The 25661-nt window shown below is 40.4% G+C and overlaps 1 protein-coding gene and 1 non-coding gene across 5 annotated transcripts in view; both read right to left on the reverse strand.

Annotated features, from left to right (window-relative positions):
• Positions 1-25661, reverse strand: part of SPIRE1 (spire type actin nucleation factor 1) — a 191503-nt gene that overhangs the window by 58939 nt on the left and 106903 nt on the right. For all 4 annotated transcript variants that reach the window (XM_050767556.1, XM_050767555.1, XM_050767558.1 and 1 more), the window contains exons 4-5: positions 25500-25625; positions 835-912 (exon numbers count right to left, since the gene is read on the reverse strand). In XM_050767556.1, coding sequence (XP_050623513.1) covers positions 835-912; positions 25500-25625 — 204 coding nt within the window. The remainder of the gene's footprint in view (positions 1-834; positions 913-25499; positions 25626-25661) is intronic.
• Positions 23511-23612, reverse strand: LOC126941603 (small nucleolar RNA U13). Its single transcript, XR_007721384.1, has one exon. It is a non-coding gene; the product is annotated as a small nucleolar RNA U13 (small nucleolar RNA).

The following is a 25661-nucleotide window of genomic DNA, read 5'->3' on the forward strand; positions in this document are numbered from 1 at the left end:
TAAAACCAGAAAGCTTTTTAAAATGGGGAATAGATATTTCCTCAAATATAAGACTAAGCATTCATATTTATATATCAATTCATACTACAGTCCTTAATAAAGAGTGTTTTTTAATTTTTTTTGAGAGGGTCTCACTCTGTTGACCAGGCTGGAGTGCAGTGGTGTGATCATGGTTAACCGCAGCCTCAACCTCCTGGGCTCAAGTGATCCTTCTAACTCAGCCTCCCAAGTAGCTGGGACCACAGGCACATGACACCAGCCTGGTTAATTTTTTTATTATTACTATTTTTAATAATAATAAAAATCCTTCTATTTTAGTGATAGGGTCTCACTATGTTGTTCAGGCTGGTCTTGAATTCCTAAGCTCCAGCAATCTTCCTGCCTTGGCCTCCCCAAGTGCTGGGATTACAGGTGTGAGCTACCATGCCTGGCCAATAACTAGCATTTTAAAAAACATTATACAGGCTGGGCACAGTGGCTCATGCCTGTAATCCCAGCACTTTGGGAGGCCAAAGTGGGAGGATCACATGAGGTCAGGAGTTTGAGACCAGCCTGGCCAACATGGTGAAACCCCATCTCTTCTAAAAATACAAAATTAGCCAGGCGTGGTGGCACATGCCTGAAGTCCCAGCTACTTGGGAGGCTGAGGCAGGAGAATCACTTGAACCCAGGAGGTGGGGGCTGCAGTGCACGGGAGGCAGGGGTTGCAGTGAGCCGAGACTGCACCATTGCACCGCAGCCTGAGCAACAGAATGAAACCCTGTCTCAAAAAAAAAAAAAAATTATACTATGTCTTAGACAGTAAACAGATCAGAAAGCATTTCCAGCTCTTACCCAGTCAGCGTTTTTCAGCTCTTCCAAATCTGTGCTAGATTCATCACTCTTTTCCATTTCTTGAATCTTCTTAAGATTCTACAGGTTAAAATAAAACAGGCATAAAAATTTCATTAACTTACCTTCTCAAATTAAAATTCCTAACACATCTCTTCAGATAAGACATATATTCAAGTGTCAGTGAAGGAGATAGTATAGAATCTATTGCTTTGTAAACTCTAGGGCCAATTAAAATGGAACCCTGAGGATCCATTTTACTGAGGATGGACTGAGATTGCTCAGGTCTTGCCAACCCAACTTTTTTTTTTTTTTAACGTAAGCTCTCTCTCTTTTCATCTCTACTACAAATTCCTTACTCTAAACACCATCATATTTTGCCTGGGCTTCTGAAGCAATCTGATCTCGGATGCTCTCCTCTCCTCACCCCACAGCTGGTCTCTGTCATTGTCTACTTTCATTCTTCCTTCAGATATCAGACTCAACAGAATCACCGATTCTTCAGAGAAGACTTCCCTTCCTCCCTGAGTACGTCAAAATCCTCCCATTTTAAAATTTTATAGCACCATTATACCTCTAGAGCTCTTATCAACATTGTAATTTTACACATATTAGTGCCTTCCCTCTAGACTTCATGAGGCAGAATCCCATCTTCAGAGGCCACACTGGCACTTGCTGATGTTCAATATGTATTTATCAAGTAATTTGATAAGTAAATTTTAATTGATAAAAATGCCTCAAAACTGCATCAATTCAATACTTGCAACTTTAAGAAAATCTTGGTTCCTAAAATATATTCACATATTAATTCTAAGTTTATGGTACACTAATTCTACTTACAGTAATTCAACCCTAATATATTTACTTTTTGCTGAGCTATGGGCCTGCCTGCACTAAAACTGAGTTTTTAAAAAATTTCCCCCTAATCCCCACATTGATCAAGACTGTTTAAATGCACTGTATGAAATCTAGCTTGTTTGATATGAAAATAATGAATACTTAACTTTATTTATTTATTTATTTATTTGAGATGGAGTTTTGCTCTTGTTGCCCAGGCTGGCGTGCAATGGTGCAATCTCGGCTCACTACAACCTCCACCTCCCGGTTCAACCGATTCTCCTGCCTCAGCCTCCTGAATAGCTGGGAGTACAGACATGCACCACCACGCCTAGCTAATTTTGTATTTTTAGTGCAGACGGGGTTTCTCCATGCTGGTCAGGCTAGTCTCGAACTCCTGACCTCAGGTGATCTGCCCGCCTCGGCCTCCCAAAGAGCTGGGTAACAGGCATGAGCCACCATTCTTGGTCTGAAATATTAATTTTTAAAATTTATTTATTTATTTTTAGAGATAGGGTCTTCCTCTGTTGTTCAGGCTGGAGTGCACTGATGCAATTACAGCTCATTGCAGCCTCAAATTCCTGGGGCTCCAGTAATCCTCCCAGCTTAGCATCCCAAGTAACTGAGACTACAGGTATACAACCCTATGCCTAGATAATTTTTGTATTTTCTACAGATATTCACTATATTGCCTGGGCTGGTGTCAAACTCCTCGGCTTGCGATCCCCCTGCCTCAGCCTCCCAAAGTGCTCGGATTATAGGCTTGAGTCACACCTTACCTCATCTCCTACTATTTCTTCCCACTACAGCCTTAGGGTATTTACACTGGCTGCCACCTTCTTCCTAGAATGCTTTACATCTCAAATACCCAGATTGAGTCACCTCACATCTGTTACACACTTGCGCAAACGTCCCCTTCTCAGCGGGGTCTATCTTGACCAAATTCCAAGCCCCATCCCCAGCTACTAGCAATTACTCTAGCCTACGTCTTTTCCCATATCTCCTCCTACCTTTTAGTGGTCTATATGACGTATTTATTTCATATGTTTACTGTCTACCACTTCCTGATGGATTCAGACTTTAGGAAAGAAGAATTTTTTTTTTTTTTTTGTATTTTGTTCACTGATGGGATTCACAAATCTCCAAAATAGTGCCTTGCATAGAATAGGTGCTTACTAAATATTTCTTCATTAAGTAGACTAAGATACTTTCAACCATGCATGTTTAAATACTTAAACCTATTTAATAGCCCTTACCAGGTCAACTTTAATAAGAGGAAGCTCAATAAGAGGGAGTAATATTCAGAGAAAAATCTACGTTCTCCTCGAAATTCAGAATCCCCTAGGGAATTTGGGGAGAAGTATCTTCTCTGCCACAGAGAAACACATGCTCTGCATTTTAGGAAAATAAATGTTCACCCCAGGCTCACATTACATTTAAGTGTCTCATTCAGTCAATAGGTGGATGAATAAATAGATAAAATAAAATAAAGAAGAAAAAGAAATGCATTTCTAACACCATACAGAAGAAAAGAAGTAATTATAGTATTAAATATGTCAACAAGATTCAACTAGCAACAAATAAGCTGGTTTGAAACCTTAGCGCCCGAGAAAGTATGCATAAATGGATCAACCTTCTAACAACCCTCCTTTCCTTAGACATAATGGAGTGTAGGGTGGGGCTGACGCATGCCCACGTGGAAACACGTTCTTTCTGCCATATTCTCCCTTGTCACCCAAAGGCTGATCCCACAGAAGCAATATACTGTTTACCCAGGAGTTTATAAACCATAAAAAAATGAAAAAAGCTGAAATCATGATGAATAAACTCATCTTTATAAGCCTATACTGTTTTTTGTGTGTGTGAGGTTTTTTTTTTTTTTTTTTTTTTTTTGTTTTAATTCTAGACCAGGTGCAGTGACTCACACCTATGATCCCAATATTTGGGGAAGCTGAGGCAGGAGGACTGCTTGAGGCCAGGATGTGAAGACCAACCTGGGCAACATAGTAAGACCGTGTCTCTCCAAAAAAACCAAAAAATTAGCCAGGTATGGTGGTGCTTGCCTGTAGTCCCAGCTACTCAGGAGGCTGAGGTGGGAGAATCACTTCACCCTGGGAGGTTGCGGCTACAAGTGAGCTAAGATCACACCACTGCACTCCCACCTGGGCAACAGAGAGAAACCCTGTCTCAAAAAAAAAATAAAATAAAACAAAATATTAATAAAACAACAGACAAATACAACACATTTTCCTGGAATTAATGTAATGAAAGCTGCAGTAAGCTGCCCTGTTTCAGGAACAGCGTGCTCTTCCACTAGTGGCTAGAGATGTCTGCTAAAGGCTCACTACTTAACCCTCCTCAGGAACTGCCCTTGGCCAAAGGAAGCTGCTTTGTCAAAGTTACATCCTCCCTAGAGTAACCTGTATCCAGTCACTGGTCTGTGAGGAAGTACGCAGATCAGGCCTCCTTGCTTCCATTTGGGACATCTCTGAAGAACCACTCCCAGCTGCTGAGCTCCCTGTGGGATCGGCTGAGGCCTCTGCTGCATCTGTATCACATTTCAACATTTCCCTCTGCTCAATCCTGCTTTCCTTACCCCTTACAGGTGTTCCCAAAAGCATGCCCCAGTAAAACCTCCTGAATTCAAATTTTACCCCTAGGAGTCCCCCAAGGAAATCCTAGGGGAACTTAATCCACAGCATGGAACATTAAAAAAATATTACAACAGACATCTCAGACAAAACTTACATTAATTTCAAAGGTAAAATCCACTATTTCAAAGACATTTTAACTTGCACTAGATTATATATCCTTCAGTGGACAGCATTAATTTTGTCAAGAAACGCTTCCCGCTCCTTCCTCTGATAAAGATCCTTCTGTGGAGAAATGCATCCCATACGGTTTGAGCAGAGCTGACCCAGTACCTCATCTCCTATTTACAAGCTTAAGAACATGATCCAGACCAGCCAGCACAGCCTATCTCCTGGCCACTGTGACTGGTTACTAAGTGGGTATATGACCCCAAATCTTCCTCTAAGACTTTTTTGCCCCAATTAACAGAAAAGATTTCCTGCTAGAGTTGCTCAATTGGTAGAGTGTGAGAATAGGGCTGTAGACGGTAGTAAGAGACTGTCCTGGAAAGGGTTGGAGAGGAAAGGGAGGGAGCACGCCAGCCCTAATTACAGCTTTTGAGATTCTGGATCCAACTATGCCTAAAACTAGCTGTACCCTTAGACTTCCCAATTACGTGAGCCAATACATCTCTCCCCTACTCTGCCCATGCTTATTTGAGTGGGTTTCTGTCATTTGCAACTGAAAGTTATGATTTAATATGTCCTCATAGTCTACAAATATGAGTTCATGCTTTTATGTCTTAGGGGTACTTTGGTAGAATAGTGTGAGAAGCAGCAAAATATATTCAATCCAAACTCTTTTGCTTCAACGCCCACCAAAACAGGGCCCCTTTTCCACCCAACGTTAATTTTTACTATTCTCCAACACATCCCTGACTAAATGTAGTCAGGAGGATGTCACTGTTAGGCCTGCCTACATCTCTCCCGTTATTTGTGCTGTGATCAAATCCCTCACTCTTTGCCACTAAGAAAAACGATCTGTTTGTTCTTTATAACATTGAAGGTAATTTAAATGGTCCAAGAATTTCACATTTCTTTGTTTTTCTGAACAGTAGCACAAACTGTAGCTCAGATACTTTCCAGCTGCGTGACTTTGGGCAAATTTTTAAATTTTGGATTTTAAAATCCTGTTTGATTTTCTCACATATTAAAGTGCAAATAATAATAGCTACCTTTTGGATTTTATAGAAGAAATACACCAGAATACAGATGAAACACAGCATTCAGCTCAGACCATAGTGAACATTCAGTAGGTATTAGTTATTATAAGTCAATGAATATCTATGAGGATTTGATTGTGAATACTTTTACTCCATCACAAAAATGTTTTATTCTAAGTGAATTTGTTTCACAAAATGATACCTCTCCTTAGCCTCTTCATCAAATCAAAATCCTGACTCAGCAATAAATCAATGTAGATAGCTTAGAATCTATAAATACTGTAATCAAACAAGCTTGATCAAATGTGTGGCTAGAAAGCTCAATTTTTCTAGTGAGCAGCAAAAACAAATGAGTTATCTGAAAGTAAATTACAGATTTTTCTTGTTTTAGATTCAAGCTTCTGCCAATTATACTTCAGCTTCTGAATGTTTTTTTTTTTTTTTTTTTGCTTGCAGAAATGTAATAACAGATGTCAACCTGTGCTTGAGATATGGTGAGAAAGTTCTAATTGGGAGAACCCACATGGCAATTATGTTTCCCATTTCTGACATGACCATTCTCAAGCTGGCAATTAGAACTGCTCTATGCCAACATTTTCAGTTCCTGGCAACTTAAACAAAATCCACTCTGTGAATCAGAAGTATGTCAAATGCTCGGAGAATAATTTAAATCCATTTGTGTAGGTCTAACATCAGCTCACATATAAGTACCCCTTTACTAATTAAATCCTTCTTATTCACATATATACACATATTAAAATAATATAATAATAAAGTATTTTTATGACAGCATTTTAATGATCACCATTTCCACCATTTAAATTATCTTACTTCCGGCCGGGCGCGGTGGCTCAAGCCTGTAATCCCAGCACTTTGGGAGGCCAAGACGGGCGGATCACGAGGTCAGGAGATCGAGACCATCCTGGCTAACACGGTGAAACCCCGTCTCTACTAAAAATACAAAAAACTAGCCGGGCAAGGTGGCGGGCGCCTGTAGTCCCAGCTACTCAGGAGGCTGAGGCAGGAGAATGGCGCAAACCCGGGAGGCGGAGCTTGCAGTGAGCTGAGATCCGGCCACTGCACTTCAGCCCGGGCTACAGAGCAAGACTCCGTCTCAAAAAAAAAAAAAAAAAAAAAAAAATTATCTTACTTCCCTATGCCATGTGTACATGTTTTCAGTTAGAAATTTTTAAATGTATAATAAGGAATGTATTTCAAAAATTCCTGGAACAAATTTTTAATTAATTGTTGAGACCAAGTCTCACTCTGTTGACCAAGTTGCTGCAATGGTGTGATCATGGCTCACTGCAATCTCAACTTCCTGGGCTTAAGCCATCCTTTCACCTCAGCCTCCTGAATAGCAGGGACTACAGGCATGTACCAACACACTCAGCTAATTTTTGTACTTTTAGTAGAGACAGGGTTTTGCATGTTGACCAGACTGGTCCTGAACTCCTGGGCTCAGTGGTCCGCCCGTCTCAGACTCCCAAAGTGCTGGGATTATAGGCGTTAGCAACCACACTGGGCAACAAACATTTGTAATAACTCAGTTAAAATATGCTAATGCAGGCCAGGTATAATGGCTCACAACTTTAATCCCAGCACTTTGGGAGGCTGAGGCAGAAGGACTGCCTGAACCTGGGTGTTCGGAGTGCAGTGAGCTGTGACTGCATCACTGCATTCCAGTCTGGGCAAAAGAGCAAGACCCAGTCTCAAAAAAAAAAAAAAAAGAAAGAAAAGAAAAGAGAGGGGAAGGGAGGGGAGAGGAGGGGAGGGGAGAGGAGGGGAGGGAAGGGGAGGGGAGGGGAGGGAAGGGGAGGGGAGGGGAGGGGAGGGAAAAGAAAAAGAAAAGAAAAGCAACACATTCCTGCCAGGCACAGTGGCTCATGCCTGTAGTCCCAACTACTTGGGGGGGCTGAGGTGGGAGGATTGCTTGAGGCCGGGAGGCAGAGGTTGCAGTAAGTTGAGATTGCACCACTGCATGAGATTACCTCAGCATAGGTGACAGAGCCAGACCCTGTCTCAAAACAAAAACAAAAACAAAAACAAAACAAAAAAACCAAAGAAATACTTAAAGACTATTAAATACATTTCATGACTGACATTATTTCACAATATTGTCTATAATAAATTAAAAAATGAATATCAGACACGCAGATTATGAGCTATAACTTTTTAATTCAAATATATTTTATCTGAAAAGAGGGAAAAATATTTTATCATATTGACTAGTCCCAAATTAATATTTCAGAAATTAGGGTACAAAAACCCAGTAGAAAGTTATAGCAGTTGTTCTGATAAATGGAAGTCTCCCATGCAGAGTTAATGGATAAGTACAAAAGAATATGATTTATGTTTGTGTCAAGCTTTATGGTGCATTCTTAAAGATACAGCACGCTTCTCCTCCCTGAGGGGTTGGTGGACGGTGGCCAAATAACAACTACAGCAATTATGAAAAAAGTCAAGAGCATTTTATGGAATAAAAAATGTAAAATGTTAAGATAAACTATAAATTCATATTCTGTACTGCTTAATTAGAATTTATATGGTTCACTACAGAAATTAGAAAAACTATAAAGTCATAAAAATGAAAGCAATTCATTTCTAGGTTCTAGGAAAGAATTCCTAGAATTCCTCTATTCTTCCAGTATTTTTGTACCTATACACATATGTTCGCACACATGCACGCACACATACACTCTCTCTGTTTAATGAATGTCTCTGCTCCACATAGCTGGACTGACATTGTCTCCTGATACACATCCGCCTTTTCTGTTTTTATACTCATCAGCTCTTCACACCTATAGAAATGCAGTGATGATGATAAAAATCACCATTAAAATATCACTGACAATATTTACAAATTATATCACAAAGAGATATTTTCCTAGTAAAGACAAATTAGTAAGACCAACGACTCATTAGAAAAATGGACAAAGGAAATGAACAAGCAATTGACAAATGATTCTTAAGTATATGAAAAGATATCTGATCTAATTTATAATAGGAAAAATGCAAATTAAAACTGTTAAGGTACTAATGTTCACTTATCACTGTGAAAACACATTGTGAAGATGTAGGAGAACAGACATCCTCACACATTGCTAAGTACACTATCAACTAGTAAACCTCTATGAAGGACAATATTGTAATACTTTATAAAAATTATAAATGCACATTTCCTTTGACTCAGCAAGTCTACTTACAGGAATTTACCCTACAGTTACGCTCACACTCACGAAAAATAGATTAAAAATTATCCATGACACCACTGTTTGTAATAGCAAAATAATGGAAATTACTTAATAGCTGTCAATATAGGACTGGTTAAACTCATTACAGCATACCCACATAACAGATTATAAAGGCCTACAGATGTGAAAACTATTTACTGATATGAAATGATCTCTAAGACATATAATTAAATACAAAAGGAAAGTTTAAAAGTGAAAAGAAGAAAATACTGATACGCACTTGTTATACATAAAATCTCTCTGCAAAGATAAAAAAGAAATTAATAATATTTGTTGTGTATATAGGGAGAGTGTGGGTAGGAGACAAAAATAGAAGGGTACAATTTAATGTAATATTTTTATACCTCCTGGGTTTTGAACCATGTGAAATTTTTTGTTAAAAATAAATTAAGTTTTAAAAGCTGCAGGATCTGAAAGGTGGCAGAGTTCTTCCATGAGCTTTCAGTAAAATATTCTTGTGAAACATTCTAACAGGGAGAGCAGCGCTAAGAGCAATGACACGGAGAGAAGAGAGAGATTTATTCCTCACTGATGAGACCAGTGCTCGGCATGTTACCAACACTCACAACAAAACTAACAAATCAAACAGAAAAAAGACAGACAGCAGCAAGGACCCTGAACATTACAAATGATGAATGATCTCATTAAAATGAACACATGGCACACTTACAAAAAGACATCTGGTGGTGGATTTTCTGTCAAAAAGTGGTATGTTCAGCACTTGGAGGGATATAAACCTATTTTAGGTCTAGAAAGAAACTTCCAGCCAACTTAAATGCCAGAATTTTATTATTGGAGGTGTTGGCATGAGGTGAGGAATAGGCAAGGAATATGAGAAAGCTGATTAAAATACCCTTCAATCTGTGAATGAGACAGACGTCTTGGGGCTTTGTCTTTGCAAGCCTATTCAAGCGGAAAACAAGCCTAAGACATGTCACAAACAGGTGTCGCAGTGTGAGTTAGTTAACGTGCAACTGGCCCTATGACACCGGTGGATTTGGCTACTGGCTTGGTAAGAGATTGGGGGGTGGGAAATACATTTGATTTTTCAACCAATTTACAGACTATCAAGTGTGGCTATAAGATTTTAAAAACAGACAAAAACCAATTCATAACAGCCTAGTCAATTTAAAAAAACACTGTTTTTCCCCCAGCAACAGAAGATACTTTATATACATGTATGTAATTTTTCATTTTAGGTAAAATATTTTTTAGTTTTATTTAAGATAAACTGAGCTCAGTAATTTCATCAAGTTATGATTTCTTGCATAGGGCTAACTGAAATAATATATGTACAGGCATACCTCATTTCACTGCCTTTCGCTTTGTTGTACATAGCAGATACTGCAGGGTTTTTTTTTTTTTTTTTTTTTTTTGACATAGTTTTACTCTGTTGCCTGGGTGGGGTGCAGCGGCACGTGATCTCAGCTCAATGCAACCTCTACCTCCCAGGTTCAAGGGATTCTTGTGCTTCAGCCTCCCGAGGAGCTGGGATTATAGGTGCGCACTACCACACCTGGCTAATTTTTGTAGTATTAGTAGAGATGGGGTTTCATCATGTCAGCTAGGCTGGTCTCGAACCCCTGACCTCAAGTGATCTGCCCGCCTTAGCCTCCCAAAGTGCTGGGATTATAGATGTGAGCCACCCCACGCCTGGCAAAATACTGTGCTTTTACAAATTGAAGGTTTGCAGCAACCCTGAGTTCGGCAAATCTGTTGGTGCCATTTTTCCTACAGCATGGGCTCATTTACATGTCTTTCTGTCACATTTTGGTAATTCTCACAATATTTCATGTTTTTAAAATTACATCTGTTCTGGAGATCTGTGAGGAGTGATCTAAGATGTTCCTACTGTCATTGCTTTGGGGTGCTCATGATAGTGTCCATATAAGACAACAAACCTAACTCATAAATGTGTGTTCTGACTGTTCCGCTCACTAGCCATTCTCCCATCTCTCTTCCTCTCCTGGGGCCTCCCTATTCCGTGAGACACAATGATAATTTAATTAGACCAACTAATAACCCCACAATGGCCTTTATGTGTTCAAGCGAAAGGAAGAGTCACAAGTCTCTCACTTTAAATCAAAAGCTAGAAATGATTAAGTTTGGTGCGGAAGGATGTCAAAAGCAAAGACGGGCTGAAAGCTAGGTTCCTTGCACCAAACAGCCAAGTTGTGAATGCAAAGGACAAGCTCTTTTTTTTTTTTTTTTTTTTTTTTTGAGACGGAGTCTCTCTCTGTCGCCCAGGCTGGAGTGCAGTGTCCGGATCTCAGCTCACTGCAAGCTCTGCCTCCCGGGTTCACGCCGTTGTCCTGCCTCAGCCTCTCGAGTAGCTGTGACTGCAGGCGCCCGCCACCTCGCCGGGCTAGTTTTTTGTATTTTTAGTAGAGACGGGGTTTCACCATGTTAGCCAGGATGGTCTCGATCTCCTGACCTTGTGATCCGCCCGTCTCGGCCTCCCAAAGTGCTGGGATTACAGGCTTGAGCCACCGCGCCCGGCCAGGACAAGCTCTTAAAGGAAATTAAAAGTGCTACTCCAGCGAACACGAACGATAAGAAGGCAAAACAGCCTTAATTCCAGATAGAAAGTTTTAGTGGTCTGGTAGAAGATCAAACCAGCCACAACATTCCCTTAAACCAAAACCTAATCCTAAGCAGGACCCAAACTCTTCAATTCTATAAAGTCTGAAAAAGGTGAAGAAGCTGCAGGAGCAAAGTTTGAAGCTAGCAGAGATAGGTTCATTAGATTTAAGAGAAAGAGCTGTCACCACTCGATAAAAGTACAAGGTGAAGCAGCAAGGGCTGAATGTAGAAGCTGCAGTAAGTTACCCAGAAGATGTAGCTAACTGATGATGGTAGCTACATTAAACAACATATTTTCAATGCAGATAAAACAATTTAATATGGGAAGAAGATGCCATCTGGGACTTTCATAGCTAGAGAGAAATCAATGCTTGGCTTCAAAGCCTCAAAGAACAGGGTGACTCTCTTGTTAGGGGCCAATGTGGGTGATGAAGTTGAAGTCAATGCTAATTTACCATTCTGAAAATCTTAGGGCCCTTAAGAATTATGTTAACTCTACTCTGCCTGTGCTCTACAAATGGAACAACAAAGACTGGATGACAGCACATCTGTTTACAGCAAAAAAGATTCCTTTCAAAATATTACAGCTCACTGACAATGCATTTGGTCACCCAAAAGCTCTGACGGAAATATACAAGATTAATGTTGTTTTCATGCCTGCTAACGCAACATCTATTGTACAGCCCATGGATCAAGGAATAATTTTTACTTGCAAGTCTTATTTAAGAACTACATTTTGTAAGGCTATAGTGGTCGTAGACAATGATTCCTCTGATGGGTTTGGGCAAAGCACATTGAAAACTTTCTGGAAAGGATTCACCATTCTAGACGCCATTAAGAACACTGGTGATTCATGAAAGGGGGTCAAAATGCAACATCAACAGGAGTTTGAAAGAATTTGATTCCAACCCTCACGGATGACTGTGAGGGATCAAGACTTCAGTGGAGGAAGTAACTGCTGATGTGGTGGAAACAGCAAGAGAATAAGAAGTGGAGCCTGAAGATGTGCCTGAATTACTGCAATCTCATGAGAAAACCTGAACTAATGAGGAGTTGTTTCTTATGGATGAGCAAGGAAAGTGGTTTACTGACATGGAATCGACTCCTGGTGATGATGCTGTGCACATTGTTGACATGACAACAAAAGATTTCAAAAACTATATAAACCTAGTTGATAAAGCAGCAGGAGGGTTTGAGAAGATTGACTCCAATTTTGAAAGAAGTTCTACTGTGGATAATGTGCTATCAAACAGCACTGTATGCTACAAAGAAATCTTTTGTGAAAAGAAAGCACAGGTGATGCAGCAAACTTCCTTGTCCGATTTTTCAGAAAGGGCAAAAGCCACCCTAACCTTTAGTAGCCACCCCTTGATCAGTCAGCAGCCATTAACATTGGATCAAGACACTTCACCAGCAAAAAGATTACAACTCACTGATGGCTCAGAGGATCACTAGCATTTTGTAGCAATAAAGTACTTTATTCTTTTTTTTTTTTTTTTTTTTGAGACATAGTCTCACTTAGTTGCCCAGGCTGGAGTGCAAAATGGAGTAATCACAGCTCATGGCAGCCTTGATCTCCCAGGCTCAAGCAATCCTCCTACTTCAGTCTCCTGAGTAGCTGGGTCTACAGGCATGAGCCACCATGCCAGGTTAATTTTTAAAAAAATTTTTTCAAAAATATTTTTTGCAGAGACAGGATCTTACTACGTTGCCCACTCTAGTCTCAAACTCCTAGGAATAAAGTTTTTTTTTGTTTGTTTGTTTTTTTGAGATGGACTCTCGCTCTGTCGCCCAGGCTGGAGTGAGTGGCACAATCTCGGCTCACTGCAAACTCCGCCTCCCGGGTTTACACCATTCTCCTGCCTCAGCCTCCTGAGTAGCTGGGACTACAGGTGCCCGCCACCATGCCCGGCTAGTTTTTTGTATTTTTAGTGGAGACGGAGTTTCACTGTCTTAGCCAGGATGGTCTCCATCTCCTGACCTCATGATCCGCCCACCTCAGCCTCCCAAAGTGCTGGGATTACAGGCGTGAGCCATGGTGCCTGGCTGGAATAAAGTATTTTTTAATTAAACTGTGTATTTTTTTCAGATGTAATGCTATTGCACACAATAGATTATAATATATGTAAAGATAATTAATTTTGTATGCATTGGGAAACAAAAAAATTTGTGTGACTTGCCTTACTGCAATATTTGTTTTATTGCAGTGGTCTGGAACCCAACCCGCAATATCTCTGAGGTATGCCTATAAATCACTTAACAAAGTTTCTCTATATGTATTGGATTATATTGCGTAAAACATACTCACATAATACTTTGAAAAATTCATAAGCCATGCCTATTTCCAGTTCATTGTTTTACCCTATAATTGTAATGTCTAGTCAAATATTAGCAGCTAAAGATAAACTGACTCTAATAACTCATCCTCCCATCCTAGGATTTCATTAAATTTGGGATAAGATTTAACCATTCAGAAGCATTTGGCCAATGAGGTTTAAACCAAAATCCCATGTAAGTGAGAATCATTTAAACATTTAGAAAATCACAACATTGGCAAAATACTACTTTTAAACAGCACAGCTATTTATACTGATAGAGGGGGGAAAATGTTTTCTTCTCTCTAGGAAAACTTTAGAAATATTCTGGGAAATGAAAGATCAAAGAAGTCATTTTACTTTTTCAGTATAACAGATTGGAAGGCAAAGCTGAATAATTTAACATTAAGTTTTTCACAACAAAATCATTAAACCTAATTTGTACTTTTCTAAGTTTTTAAATTTAAAACCAAAATAGCTAAATTAATATCTTAACAATATACATCCTTAAAAATGTACTTTCTTAAAATTCAACCCAAATTGTGCAGATTTTTTTTTTAAGAGACAGGGTCTCACTCTGTCACCCAGCTTGCAGTGCAGTAGCACTACTCTGACCCACTGTACCTTCCACCTCCCAGGTTCAAGTGATCCTCTTATCTCAGCCTCCCGATTAGTCCCAACCACAGGGGTCTCACTATGCCCAGGCTGCTCTTCAGCTCCTGGCCTCAGGTGATTCTCGTGTCTCAGCCTCCCAAAATGCTGGGATTATAAGGCATGAGACACCATGCCTGGACAATTGTGCAGAATTACACATTGAAGTAATAACAGGAAAGGCACAGTGGCTCATACATGTAATCTGAGTGCTTTGGGAAGGTAAGGTGGGAGGATCACTTGAGGCCAGGAGTTTCAGACCAACCTGGGCAGCATACGAAGACTCCATCTCCACAAAAATAAAAATAAAAAAAATCAGCTAACCACGGTGGTGAACACCTGTAGTCCTAGCTACTTGGGAGGCTAAGGCAGGAGGATCACTTGAGTCCAGGAGCTAAAGAGCTATGATCACACCATTACACTCCAGCCTGGGTAGCAGAGTGTGATCGTGTCTCTCTAGGAAGAAAAAAAAAAGTGGTCGGGCACGGTGGCTCGCACCTGTAATCCCAGCACTTTGGGAGGCCGAGGCGGGCGGATCATGAGGTCAGGAGATCGAAACCATCCTGGCTAACATGGTGAAACCCTGTCTCTACTAAAAATACAAAAACATTAGCGGGACATGGTGGCGGGCACCTACAGTGAGGCAGGAGAATGGCGTGAACCCAGGAGGCGGAGCTTGCAGTGAGCTGAGATCAGCCCACTGCACTCCAGCCTGGGCGACAGAGCGAGACTCTGTCTCCAAAAAAAAAAAAAAAAAAAAAAAAGTAATAAAGGCTGTTAGTAAAATTTTAAAAATAAGGTTAAAAATCGTTCATCATGGGCCGGGCGCAGTGGCTCCAGCCTGTAATCCCAGCACTTTGGGAGGCCGAGACAGGCAGATCACGAGGTCAGGAGATCGAGACCAGCGTGGCTAACACGGTGAAACCCCGTCTCTACTAAAAAATACAAAAAACTAGCCGGGCGAGGTGGCGGGCGCCTGCAGTCTCAGCTACTCGGGAGGCTGAGGCAGGAGAATGGCGTCAACCCGGGAGGCGGAGCTTGCAGTGAGCTGAGATCCGGCCACTGCACTCCAGCCTGGGCGACAGAGCGAGACTCCGTCTCAAAATAAATAAATAAATAAATAAAAATTGTTTATCGTGATGCTAGTTAAGTAGAAATGGGAGTTAAAGTATATAAGATAATACATCAATATAGAAAAAACAAACCCACTTATGTTATACATTTAAAAAAATTAATATTTAATTCAACACTGTTGTCATTTCACCTGTTTAATTATACCCCTGAAGTTCTTTTCTCTTGCTGCTTTTAGAAAAAAAAAGTTTCATATCAAGCATTTATGGGGGATTGGAGTGGGGAGGAAACAATAAATGAACCTCATTAGTAATTAAAATCAGATCCCATGTGTACAGAACGTCGTGACTATCCGCACAGGACCTGCTTCCTCGCTCACACCAGCTTCATCTGGATTAAAGCCCCCCAGTAGCCACAGATTTATCAAGATTTCTGTTTTAAAGCAAAACTATCTTTAAAACAAAGGAGTTCTATTTCTTGAAACCTGAAGAACTAAAGACTAGCTTTTAGTATGTTATAACTCCATCTACTCATTCCTAGCATCATAAAGAAGATCTTCCCCAGGATGCAGTTTATTTTCTTTGCCACGATGCCTTGCTCATTAGGGGTGTCACAGAGCTCCCTGAGCAATGAGACTTAGAGATTGTCACATGCTCCGAAACTCACTACCTGGAACACAGAGGTGTTCAGTAATATATGCTAAACAAGTGTGAAAGCAGCACAGAATCTAGGGTCAGAATACTGAAGATACACACACACACAAGCAGATGTGTCTGATGCCGGCAGAAAGCCATTCAGAGCACGGGTAGTCACAAACCAAAGACTCTTCTGGTGCATCTTCCCATCAGATGCTTGTATAGTATCCCTGCATAGTACTTTCTGAGGCAGTGGTCCCAGTGTTGGAGAAGCCATTTCTCCCGCTGCCCTTCTACCTTGCTTGCTCTTGTCTCCTGGCCTTCATGTGTGCTGTTTACTATGCCTGGAACGCATTTTCCATCCACCATTTTGCCTCAGCATTTGGGTCTCAGCTTTGAAGTTACTTCTGGGAAGCTGGGCATGGTCCCCTTGGTTGCTTCCATAGCACCCTGTGCCCACTGGCCACGGACCTTCTAACACGGCGCTGGATGACCTGCTCCTACACTGTCCTCCCTGCTCTCTGGAGTTCTGCGAAGGCAGAGATCACGTTTGTCTCATTCACCATCGTACGCACAGTGAGAAAGGCAGTAAGAGTAGCACTTAAAACACGACTTCTGTGAGGACTCGATGAATATTAATGCACATAAAGTCTTAGAACAGCATTTAGTGCAGAGTAAGTATGGAATAAACGTTAGCAGTATTAATCATAGTAGTACCCATCATATGGCAGACATTTTATTTTTTTAAATTTAATTTAATTTTTTTTTTTTTTTGAGAGGAGTCTCGCTCACTCTGTCGCCAGGCTGGAGTGCAGTGGCATGATCTTGGCTCACTGCAACCTCTGCCTCCTGAGTTCAAGCAATTCTCCTGCCTCAGCTTCCCGAGTAGCTAGGATGACAGGCGCACGCCACCACGCCCGGCTAATTTTTGTATTTTTGGTAGAGACGGGGTTCACCATGTTGGCCAGGATGGTCTCGATCTCTTGACATCATGATCCACTGCCTCGGCCTCCCAAAGTGCTGTGATTACAGGCGTGAGCTACCGCGCCCAGCCATGGAAGACATTTTAAATAACCTGTATGAATAAAATGATTCTGCCAGCTGATCCTAGTTCCTCTGACAGCCAGCATCTCTCCATTCAGTAGGCTTTGTGATGTCTCCATATGGTTATTATGTTCTGTCAAGTCTTCATCAAAATCCCAAGTTCCTCCACTGTTTCTTCTACATTAAGGTTTGTAGACACCTCCTTCACATCCTGACCTCCTATCTCAAGATCAACGTTTACTGTCTATTATTTGTACAAAGTTAAAAATTAGGTCTAATTTTAAGTCCTTTTATCATCATGGGAGCTACTTTATTAAAGTTTGTTGAACCGCGCTTCAGTTTTTCTCTCTACACAATGAGTCGGGCGGTGAAGGGTAATACCACCAAATTCACAAGAACATCACAAGGATGAAAGTATTAACGTAAACAAAGGATGAGATACGCGGCGGTTATATACAAGGATAGGCCTTTTGGTAAACCTGATGTAGGTTGTCTGGGCTTAGAGCTGCCGCAGAAGGCTTTGGATCTTTCTTCCCCCAAGTACATAAATTACATTCGAAATCTTTTCAAAATTAATGAAAATAAAGCAGCATTCAATTTCAACCCCCAGCCCTCAGGTTCCCACCTCTGGAGAGCAGAACGAACATGAAGAGGCAGCTGTGTGTCCAGGAGGCCCAGGTGTGCATCAGCTGTGCACCACTCCTGGCTGCTCCTGGCTCCTGATAACTCCATAATCGGCCTCTTAAGGTTGATTCTATTCTCCTGTTTCTTCTTGAATAAAAATATGTTGGCCGGGCGCGGTGGCTCACGCCTGTAATCCCAGCACTTTGGGAGGCCGAGGCGGGTGGATCTCGAGGTCAGGAGATCGAGACCATCCTGCTAACACGGTGAAACCCCGTCGCTACTAAAAATACAAAAAATTAGCCAGGCATGATGGCACGTGCCTGCAGCAGTCCCAGCTACTCGAGAGAATGAGGCAGGAGAACGGCATGAACCTGGGAGGCGGAGCTTGCAGTGAGCCGGGATTGCCCCACTGCACTCCAGCCTGGGCAACAGAGCGAGACTCCGTCTCAAAAAAAAAAAAAAAAAAAAAAGAAGTTAAGGGCTTAGGAGACTCCAACGCTAATATTTATTAGGTTAAAAAAAACTTAATCTCGCTGATGGATGCCCCAGTGTTACCCTAAGCTTAGGAGGCAGCAAAGGAAACATACCTAGAAAGACTACAAGACACACTGTCTTGGGTCCCTAAATCTATGATAGGGCTGCCAGTATAAACATGGTCCCTGCCCTTAAGAAGTTCACTGTCTAGTGAGAGATGTAAGTATACAGTAATTACAACACAGTGTCACTGTTGTAAGTGACAGAAGACGCCAGAGTGGAGTGCTCATTGAATGAACATAGAGAAAAAAGAATGACTTTGATCAAAAAAAGCAATTCAGAATAGTAGACATTTGAGTTAGGTCTTAAGGAGAAGTAGACATTTTCTAGGTAGCGAAGAGGGGAAAGGGACATTTCAGGTAAGTGCAGAGGCCCTGGACATTCAAGAATGAAGGAAGTGTAGGTAGAATCAGCACGCATGGGGCGGTGATGAATGGTCAATCAAGAGCTTGGAGAGGTCAGAACTGGGCCAGATTGTGAACAGCTGCCCATGCCATGCTAAGGGGTTTACACTTTCCACCTACAAGTATCAAGAAGTCATGAAAAGGGAAATAACATTAGAGGGTTTGTCATGGCCCAGGCAAGAGATGTCAAACCACTGCGTGAGGCAGGGTAAGGTAGTCACAGTGAGAACATGAGGGAGGCTCTGCATTCTGGAGATAACTGAAGAGCATCAGGGGACCAAGATGCAAGACAGATGGTGAGAAACTAGACCACAATAGCTAAACCACAGATTATTTAATTCACTTAACAATGATCAAATATCTACGGAGTCCCCATTACACTGGGATATAACAGTGAATTAGAGAGAAAAGGTCTCTGCCCTCAGTGAGATTATATTCTAGTGGCAGACATCAATGAATAAGAAAAGAGACCAACAAAACTACTACGGACCATGATGGCTGCTAAAAAAGAGATAACAGGGCAATGCGATTAAAACAGAAAAGGCAGGCTGGGCACGGTGGCTCACACCTGTAATCCCAGCACTTTGGGAGGCTGAGGCACGTGGATCACGAGGTCAGGAGATCAAGACTATTCCTGGCTAATATGGTGAAACCCCGTCTCACTAAAAATACAAAAAATTAGCTGGGTATGGTGGCGGGTACCTGTAGTCCTAGCTACTCGGGAGGCTGAGGCAGGAGAATGGCGGGAACCCAGGAGGCGGAGCTTGCAGTGAGCTGAGATTGCAGCACTGCACTCCAGCCTGAGAGACAGAGAGAGACTCTGTCTCAAAAAAAAAAAAAGGCAGTGTGTGCTGAATACATAAAGGTGTCTGGGGTGGCCTGAGGAGATGTCCTTTCAGCTGAGGTATGAAGGGTGTGAGTGAAGAATCATACTTGAAAGGGTCAATGAAGACAACATTTATAAGAAGCACTTAATATGTGAAGAAACTAATTAAGCACCACAGGTACAGCCACACTTGAGACGAGTGTAAAGATCATTATAATCAGATAATCAGAAATGACAATCCACACCTGTGGAGCCTACTGCTGAAGAAATCCAAGATGAGTTAACGATATTAGATATCTTATCTCTCAAAGATCAAAATGTTTGAAATATTCTACCTTAGTTTGGGTGATGTTTATGTGTATGAATGATGCAAGAAAGTGCAAGAGGAGAGAAAATTTTCATCACTTTGAGTACATAATCTAGAGAACAGAAATTAGGACATTAAAAATCTATTTTACATGCCTTATAAAGTTCTTGCTGCGATATCATGAACACATGCTATACAATGCGCAATTATTTTCACTGTTCATTCATTGATGACTAATGTTACTGCATTAGGAATTTATTCTGTACAAGGATTTTCTACCAGTAGATTGTGAAAATTATTTTATTTTTAGCCTATACTGACATCAATATAGTAGTAATGTCAGTATTGAATATTACAGCTAGCTTATCAATTTTAAAAAGTTAAATTTGTGTTTTTAAAAGGCCTAGAGCATGCTCAATTTTGATTAATTTATCTACAACATTGAACTGCTTTTCTATAAGATCTATCTCAAATTTAAGATATAAAATAAAACAGTATACAATAATTTCGTAGAAAATTTTACCAGGAAAGGACTTATTTATCTGTATATACTTTGCCTACACTATAAGACTGATAACAAAAATGAGGAAAAGCTTGTTGAATAAATAGAACAAAAAATTTAGTCACACAAATTGTATTTTCTGCATAAAATTTTAAGACTAGATGGAAGCTTAACATGTCTTGCCCCCTCCCCCATTTTTATGTTTTTAGATACAGGGTCTCACTCTATGACTAAGGAGGGAGCACAGTTGTGAGATCATAGCTCACTGCAGCCTTAAACTCCCGGGCTCAAAAGATCTTCCTGCCTCCGCCTTCCAAGCAGCGAGGATTCCAGGATTTTGGGATCTTGCTATGCTGCTCAGGCTGGTCTCAAACACCTGGGCTCGGCTTCTCAAAGTGCTGGGATTACAGAATTAAGCCACTGAGCGCCAGGCCTTCCTCCCCATTTTTACTCATTTTTAAAGATGAGTAAACAGAAGTCTTGCAAATGCTATTTGATTTTAAGAAGTTACATAAATAACGAATGGTATGATTCACCAATAAAGGGGATTTTAAAAAAGATCAGTGTTAATATAAATATTTCAAATTATGAAATAAATTAAAAAATGAGTTATTTGCTTTAAAGAAAGCTTTCAAAAAATTCTTCTAAACCAGTGTACTTCTATGATACATCAAGTTTCTACTATAATATCATCATACCCCCACTATGAAACGATGTATTACTGGAGAATTTGGCGAGCATACTGCACACTCTCAACATGGAAGCAATGATGGCTAGACCATGCTAGGAAAGTATCAGAAAAAAATCAACTGACTTTCTAGTCTTAAAATTATTTTATCTCAGTCTTTGACACTTCTATGATACTCTATCTTTTCCCATTTCACATCTCCCTCTTTTATTTATTTATTTATTTAGTTAGTTAGTTAGTTAGTTAATAGATGGGGTCTTGCCTTGTTGGCCATGCTGGTCTTGAACTCCTGGCTTCAAGCAATCCTCCTGCCTTGGGCTCCCAGAGTGCTGCGATTACAGGCACGAGCCACTGTGCCTGGCCTCCCTCTTATTTCATACCTGAACTTTACATGGTACCCCCCATCCCATTTATGTGCATATGCAGGACCCTCAACCCCGAACACCAGCATGTGCGTGCCCACACATTCCCTCATAAACCCTCTTCTCTCCAAAGCCAAATATTAGTCTCTCAGACTCACATATTCTGTCTCCAAGACTGCTCAGAAACCTACATCAAAGTATCTATCTCCGTGTTCTTCGGAACTCTCTCTTTAGTTTCATCCAGCAGTGCATTTTATGTGACACTCTTAGAGGAAAGCAGCAATAACTTCTATGTAGTGGAACACCTTTGCTGGACTGAAGGGTGTGATGAGGATGAAAATGCTGTTAGCAGCACTGAGAACTTACTTCTATGTGAATCTCTAATCTCTCAAAGCCTTAGTTTACTAATTTACAAAGAGTCACAGAATCGTTACAAGAATCAAATGGAGTAAGGAAGAGAAGGCATTTTATAAAGGAGCTGTATGAATATAACACAGTAAAGTAGCAGGGGTTAAAGTTTTAGGTAATGATAAATAATTTTATGTAACAATAACAAAACTGGGGACTGATGATCAAAAAATTACCTGGACCACAATAGATGAAAGGATACTACCATTAACACAATTTCATTTTCTCCAATAAAAAATTTTACATTGTAACTGCCCCCTGAGCACAGCCCAGGCTCACCAGCTACCCCTGCGGTACGGCTCTGGAATATGGTGGTGTCACTGGCAGCAGGGCACGGTGGCTCTTCTTTCATACAACCTGATGCACTCGATGGATTGCTTAGACAATGCCTCCAGCTATACTTAACTTACAAGGATATCCAACTGCTTAGGAGACACAGTAATGTGTATTTACTTTCAAGGATATCACATTGCTTAAGAGACAAAGTAACAGCAGGCCTACCCAAATCTTTATCATTCAAAGAATAACCTTAAAGGAGCTCATTGGTTGTTTAAGAAGAAAATCATCACACCATGAAAGGGATTAGAAAATAAACAAATTTGCTTTCAAAATAAATAGATGATGAACCAGGCACTGTGCTTTATAAAGTAGCCAGGTTCAGTAAATGCACTTAACACTTTACAGAACAAGTATAACATCGGAAAACAGATGGTAGATTTTATATTTTAATAAATTGCCAATTTGGCATATAAGAAATTTAGTATAATTAAAGTACTTTTGGACTATCAAATCAGATACATTATCAGCAACTGAGCTCAAATATTCTGACACTATGCTTCCACCCCAATTTATATGCACTCATGCACACACATATACACAGATATAAGGTAGTTTGAAACATTGTTGATAACCCAGTTTTTAATTTTGTTGAATCAGAGTCTATTGTTTCAAAAATTCCACTTGGTACACACTAACTCATAGGTATAAAGAGTGAGTCTTAAAATATATTTTTTAAGTATTTTGGGATCTTTAGAAAAAAGTCAAATTAACGAATAGTATTTTTTAGTGTGAAAACAGTATTTTTGAGAAAAGGTTGAAACCATTTACATACATAAACTAACATGTATAAAGATGTTCTATCATTTCAAGAAAACCTTATAGATTGTAGAGGTAAAAGAAACTTACATTCCCGAAACCTTAGTGTTGACAGGCAATTTATGTGCTTTCTTTGTCTAGGAAATCACTCAAAATGAGAGAAGTGGTGACAGGAGCTTCGAAGGAAGAAGGGTGTTTCAACGAGGACGAAGGCTGATTACTGGCAGGCAGCAGAGGACAGACAGAATATTAGCAAACCCACCCCAATCAGAACAGGGAGATGTAGAGGAAAGACCAGCTTCCCACAGGAGGAAAGCAAGAGAAAGCACTACCCTTAAGGGAACAAGTGTCAGAAGAGCCTGAGGGGACTCTTTTCAAAATGGAGTGTAGTTTCCAGAGAATACTGGGAAAGGGTGATACGGAGATCAACAGAGTAGAAACAGAGGAGAAGGAGATATGCAAACAGGATGGAACTAATGCCTATAAAGTCCTAGCCTTGGGGTGGTGACAGGGTGAGAGATGTGGCTGGGGTGGTGTCCTAGCCTGTGGGTCGTGAGAGATGTGAGGGCCCAACCTCGGTCAGCCTGGCTAGTTTCTGCAGGCACTGCCACACAGCAGTTTCACTCCACCTGTCAGCTTTTTATTTAAATAAACTTTAATAATGTTTGAACCTCTTTTTGAAAGTGTGTTTGCATATCTGGCAAAGCAAAATTTTAATCAAGAGCAAAAAAATTTATATTTTTTTACATCAGATGAGTAATGTGCTGACAGAACAATGTTTAGAAAAAGGAACATCTCACACACAAGTGTGAATATCCAATCATCACGCTTTGGAACTGCAAACGGATCAAGAGCAAACATTTTTTAAATGCTCACTGCAGTAGAGTAGTAAAAATACTAATATTGTTCTATTTAAGCTCAGAAACAGTTTCTAAGAATGCCAGTGTTGGAAGGACTTCAAGAGCTCATTTAATTTCTTCTATTAACCCCACAGGATCGTACATGTACACCCTAAGAATAATGCTCTGGGGAAGGCAATCTCAGTCTTAACAAGCTGGGAAAGGTAATGACAGCCTTAAAAAGTAATCTTTTCTACTATCTGAGAAAACCTTGTTGAGGACATGCCTTTGGGTGTTCACTTTGAAGCTTTTAATCAGATCCCACTTCTTCTGGTTCTGCTCAAGGAGAACAGCTAATCCATTACACACACACACACACACACACACACACATTTATTCTTAACATATAATTCACCTTTTTTCCACTCTGTTGACAACTTTCCTCCTTGATCCAATTTAATAAAATTAAAACAAGAAAAAGGCAAAGTTTTTCATTGCCCTATCATAAAAAGACAGACTATAAGCAGTACCCTAGCCAGAGCAGAGGAGGGATGCTAAGAGCTCTTATTCATATACATACAACGGATCTATTTAAGGGTGATTTATTACGGGTGATCTGCCTGAGACATCCATCACCTACTTATTACCAGGGCTAAGTACATCTTATTGGGCAAATAGTTTAGTTTTTCCTTTCTTGCTTACATATCCAGCATGTGTTCTTCCCCAAACTGTGGGTCATGATAAGTTTTAGCCTAGTGCTTCTGATAAACCCTATATGTTAGTTATAAAAGAAAGGATACTGTGATAGTAAATTTTAGGTGTTGACTTGACTGAATTAAAGAATACTTAGAGAACTGGTCAAGCATTATTTTTAGGTATGTATTTAGGTGAATGTGTTTCCAGAGGATACTAGTGTGTGAGTCTGAGTGGACTAAGTGCTGCCCTCAGTTTAGGTGTTCACTATCCATTTGGACACCATCCATTTGGCTGGGGCCCTGGATAGAATAAAAACAGAGGAAGGAAAATTGGCCTCTCTCTCTCCTGGTACTGGGATATACTTTTCTTCTCCTACCCTGGGTCTTTGGACTTGGACTGAGCTGTGCTGCTGGAATACCAGGGTCTCCAGCTTGCAGACAACCTGTCATGGGACTTCTCAGCCTCCATAATGACATGAGCCAATTCCCCTAATAAACCCCCTCTCATATATCTTGAACTCCTGGCCTCAAGTGATCCTCCTGTCTGAGCCTCCCAAGTAGCTGGGATTACAGGCATGAGCCTGCACCTGGCCCCTTTCATATACCTATATATCTATATATCCCATTGGCTCTGTCTCTCTGGACAACGCTGACTAATATAGATATCCATTACCTAACATGTACTGAGCTCTCACTTTCCGCCAGATGCTGTGCTATTTTACATAAGATCTCACTGAATCTTCACAACCAGCTATGTAACACATGGTGACTCACCTTTTAAATAAATAATAAATAAAACAAATGATCAGATGTGAGTGTCACCTCTTTTCTGAGCCTTTCTCCGTTTCTGGAAGAGGTCCCAACATATTTCAGAATGGACAGAAGAGAAAGAGGGGTGGAAAGCAAGTCACATGGGAATGGACTGAACTACTTCAGTAACATCTATTTCCATTTGCAAGGAATCTGTATGAAAATCTGTTTAAATGGTTCACACTGTTGATATTTTAATAGAATAGATTTAATTTTACCTAAGTTGCTTCTTTCCTAAATGACTTTCAGCACTCATCTAAAGGATGGTAATAAATCTTTTAAAACAATAGAGTGGACAATGTTGAAAATTTAGGTTTCTCTTCCAATAAATATCAAATGCATGCCAAGCCAATCAAACAATGCCAATAAATATCAAAGCAGTAGTACTCACCTCCTTTGCACTCTTAATTTTGGTTAGAAATGTATGGAGCTCCATTGTTTCTGCAAACAGTGCACGACATACTGCCTGATAATGATTTGGTGCATCTGATTCAGTAGGGAGATGAGCAGCACACAACTATAGAAGGGGAAAATAAAATAATGGTGCTTCGTT

The sequence above is a fragment of the Macaca thibetana genome, chromosome 18 (assembly GCF_024542745.1).
Source record: "Macaca thibetana thibetana isolate TM-01 chromosome 18, ASM2454274v1, whole genome shotgun sequence".
In the NCBI taxonomy this organism is placed as follows: domain Eukaryota; kingdom Metazoa; phylum Chordata; class Mammalia; order Primates; family Cercopithecidae; genus Macaca; species Macaca thibetana.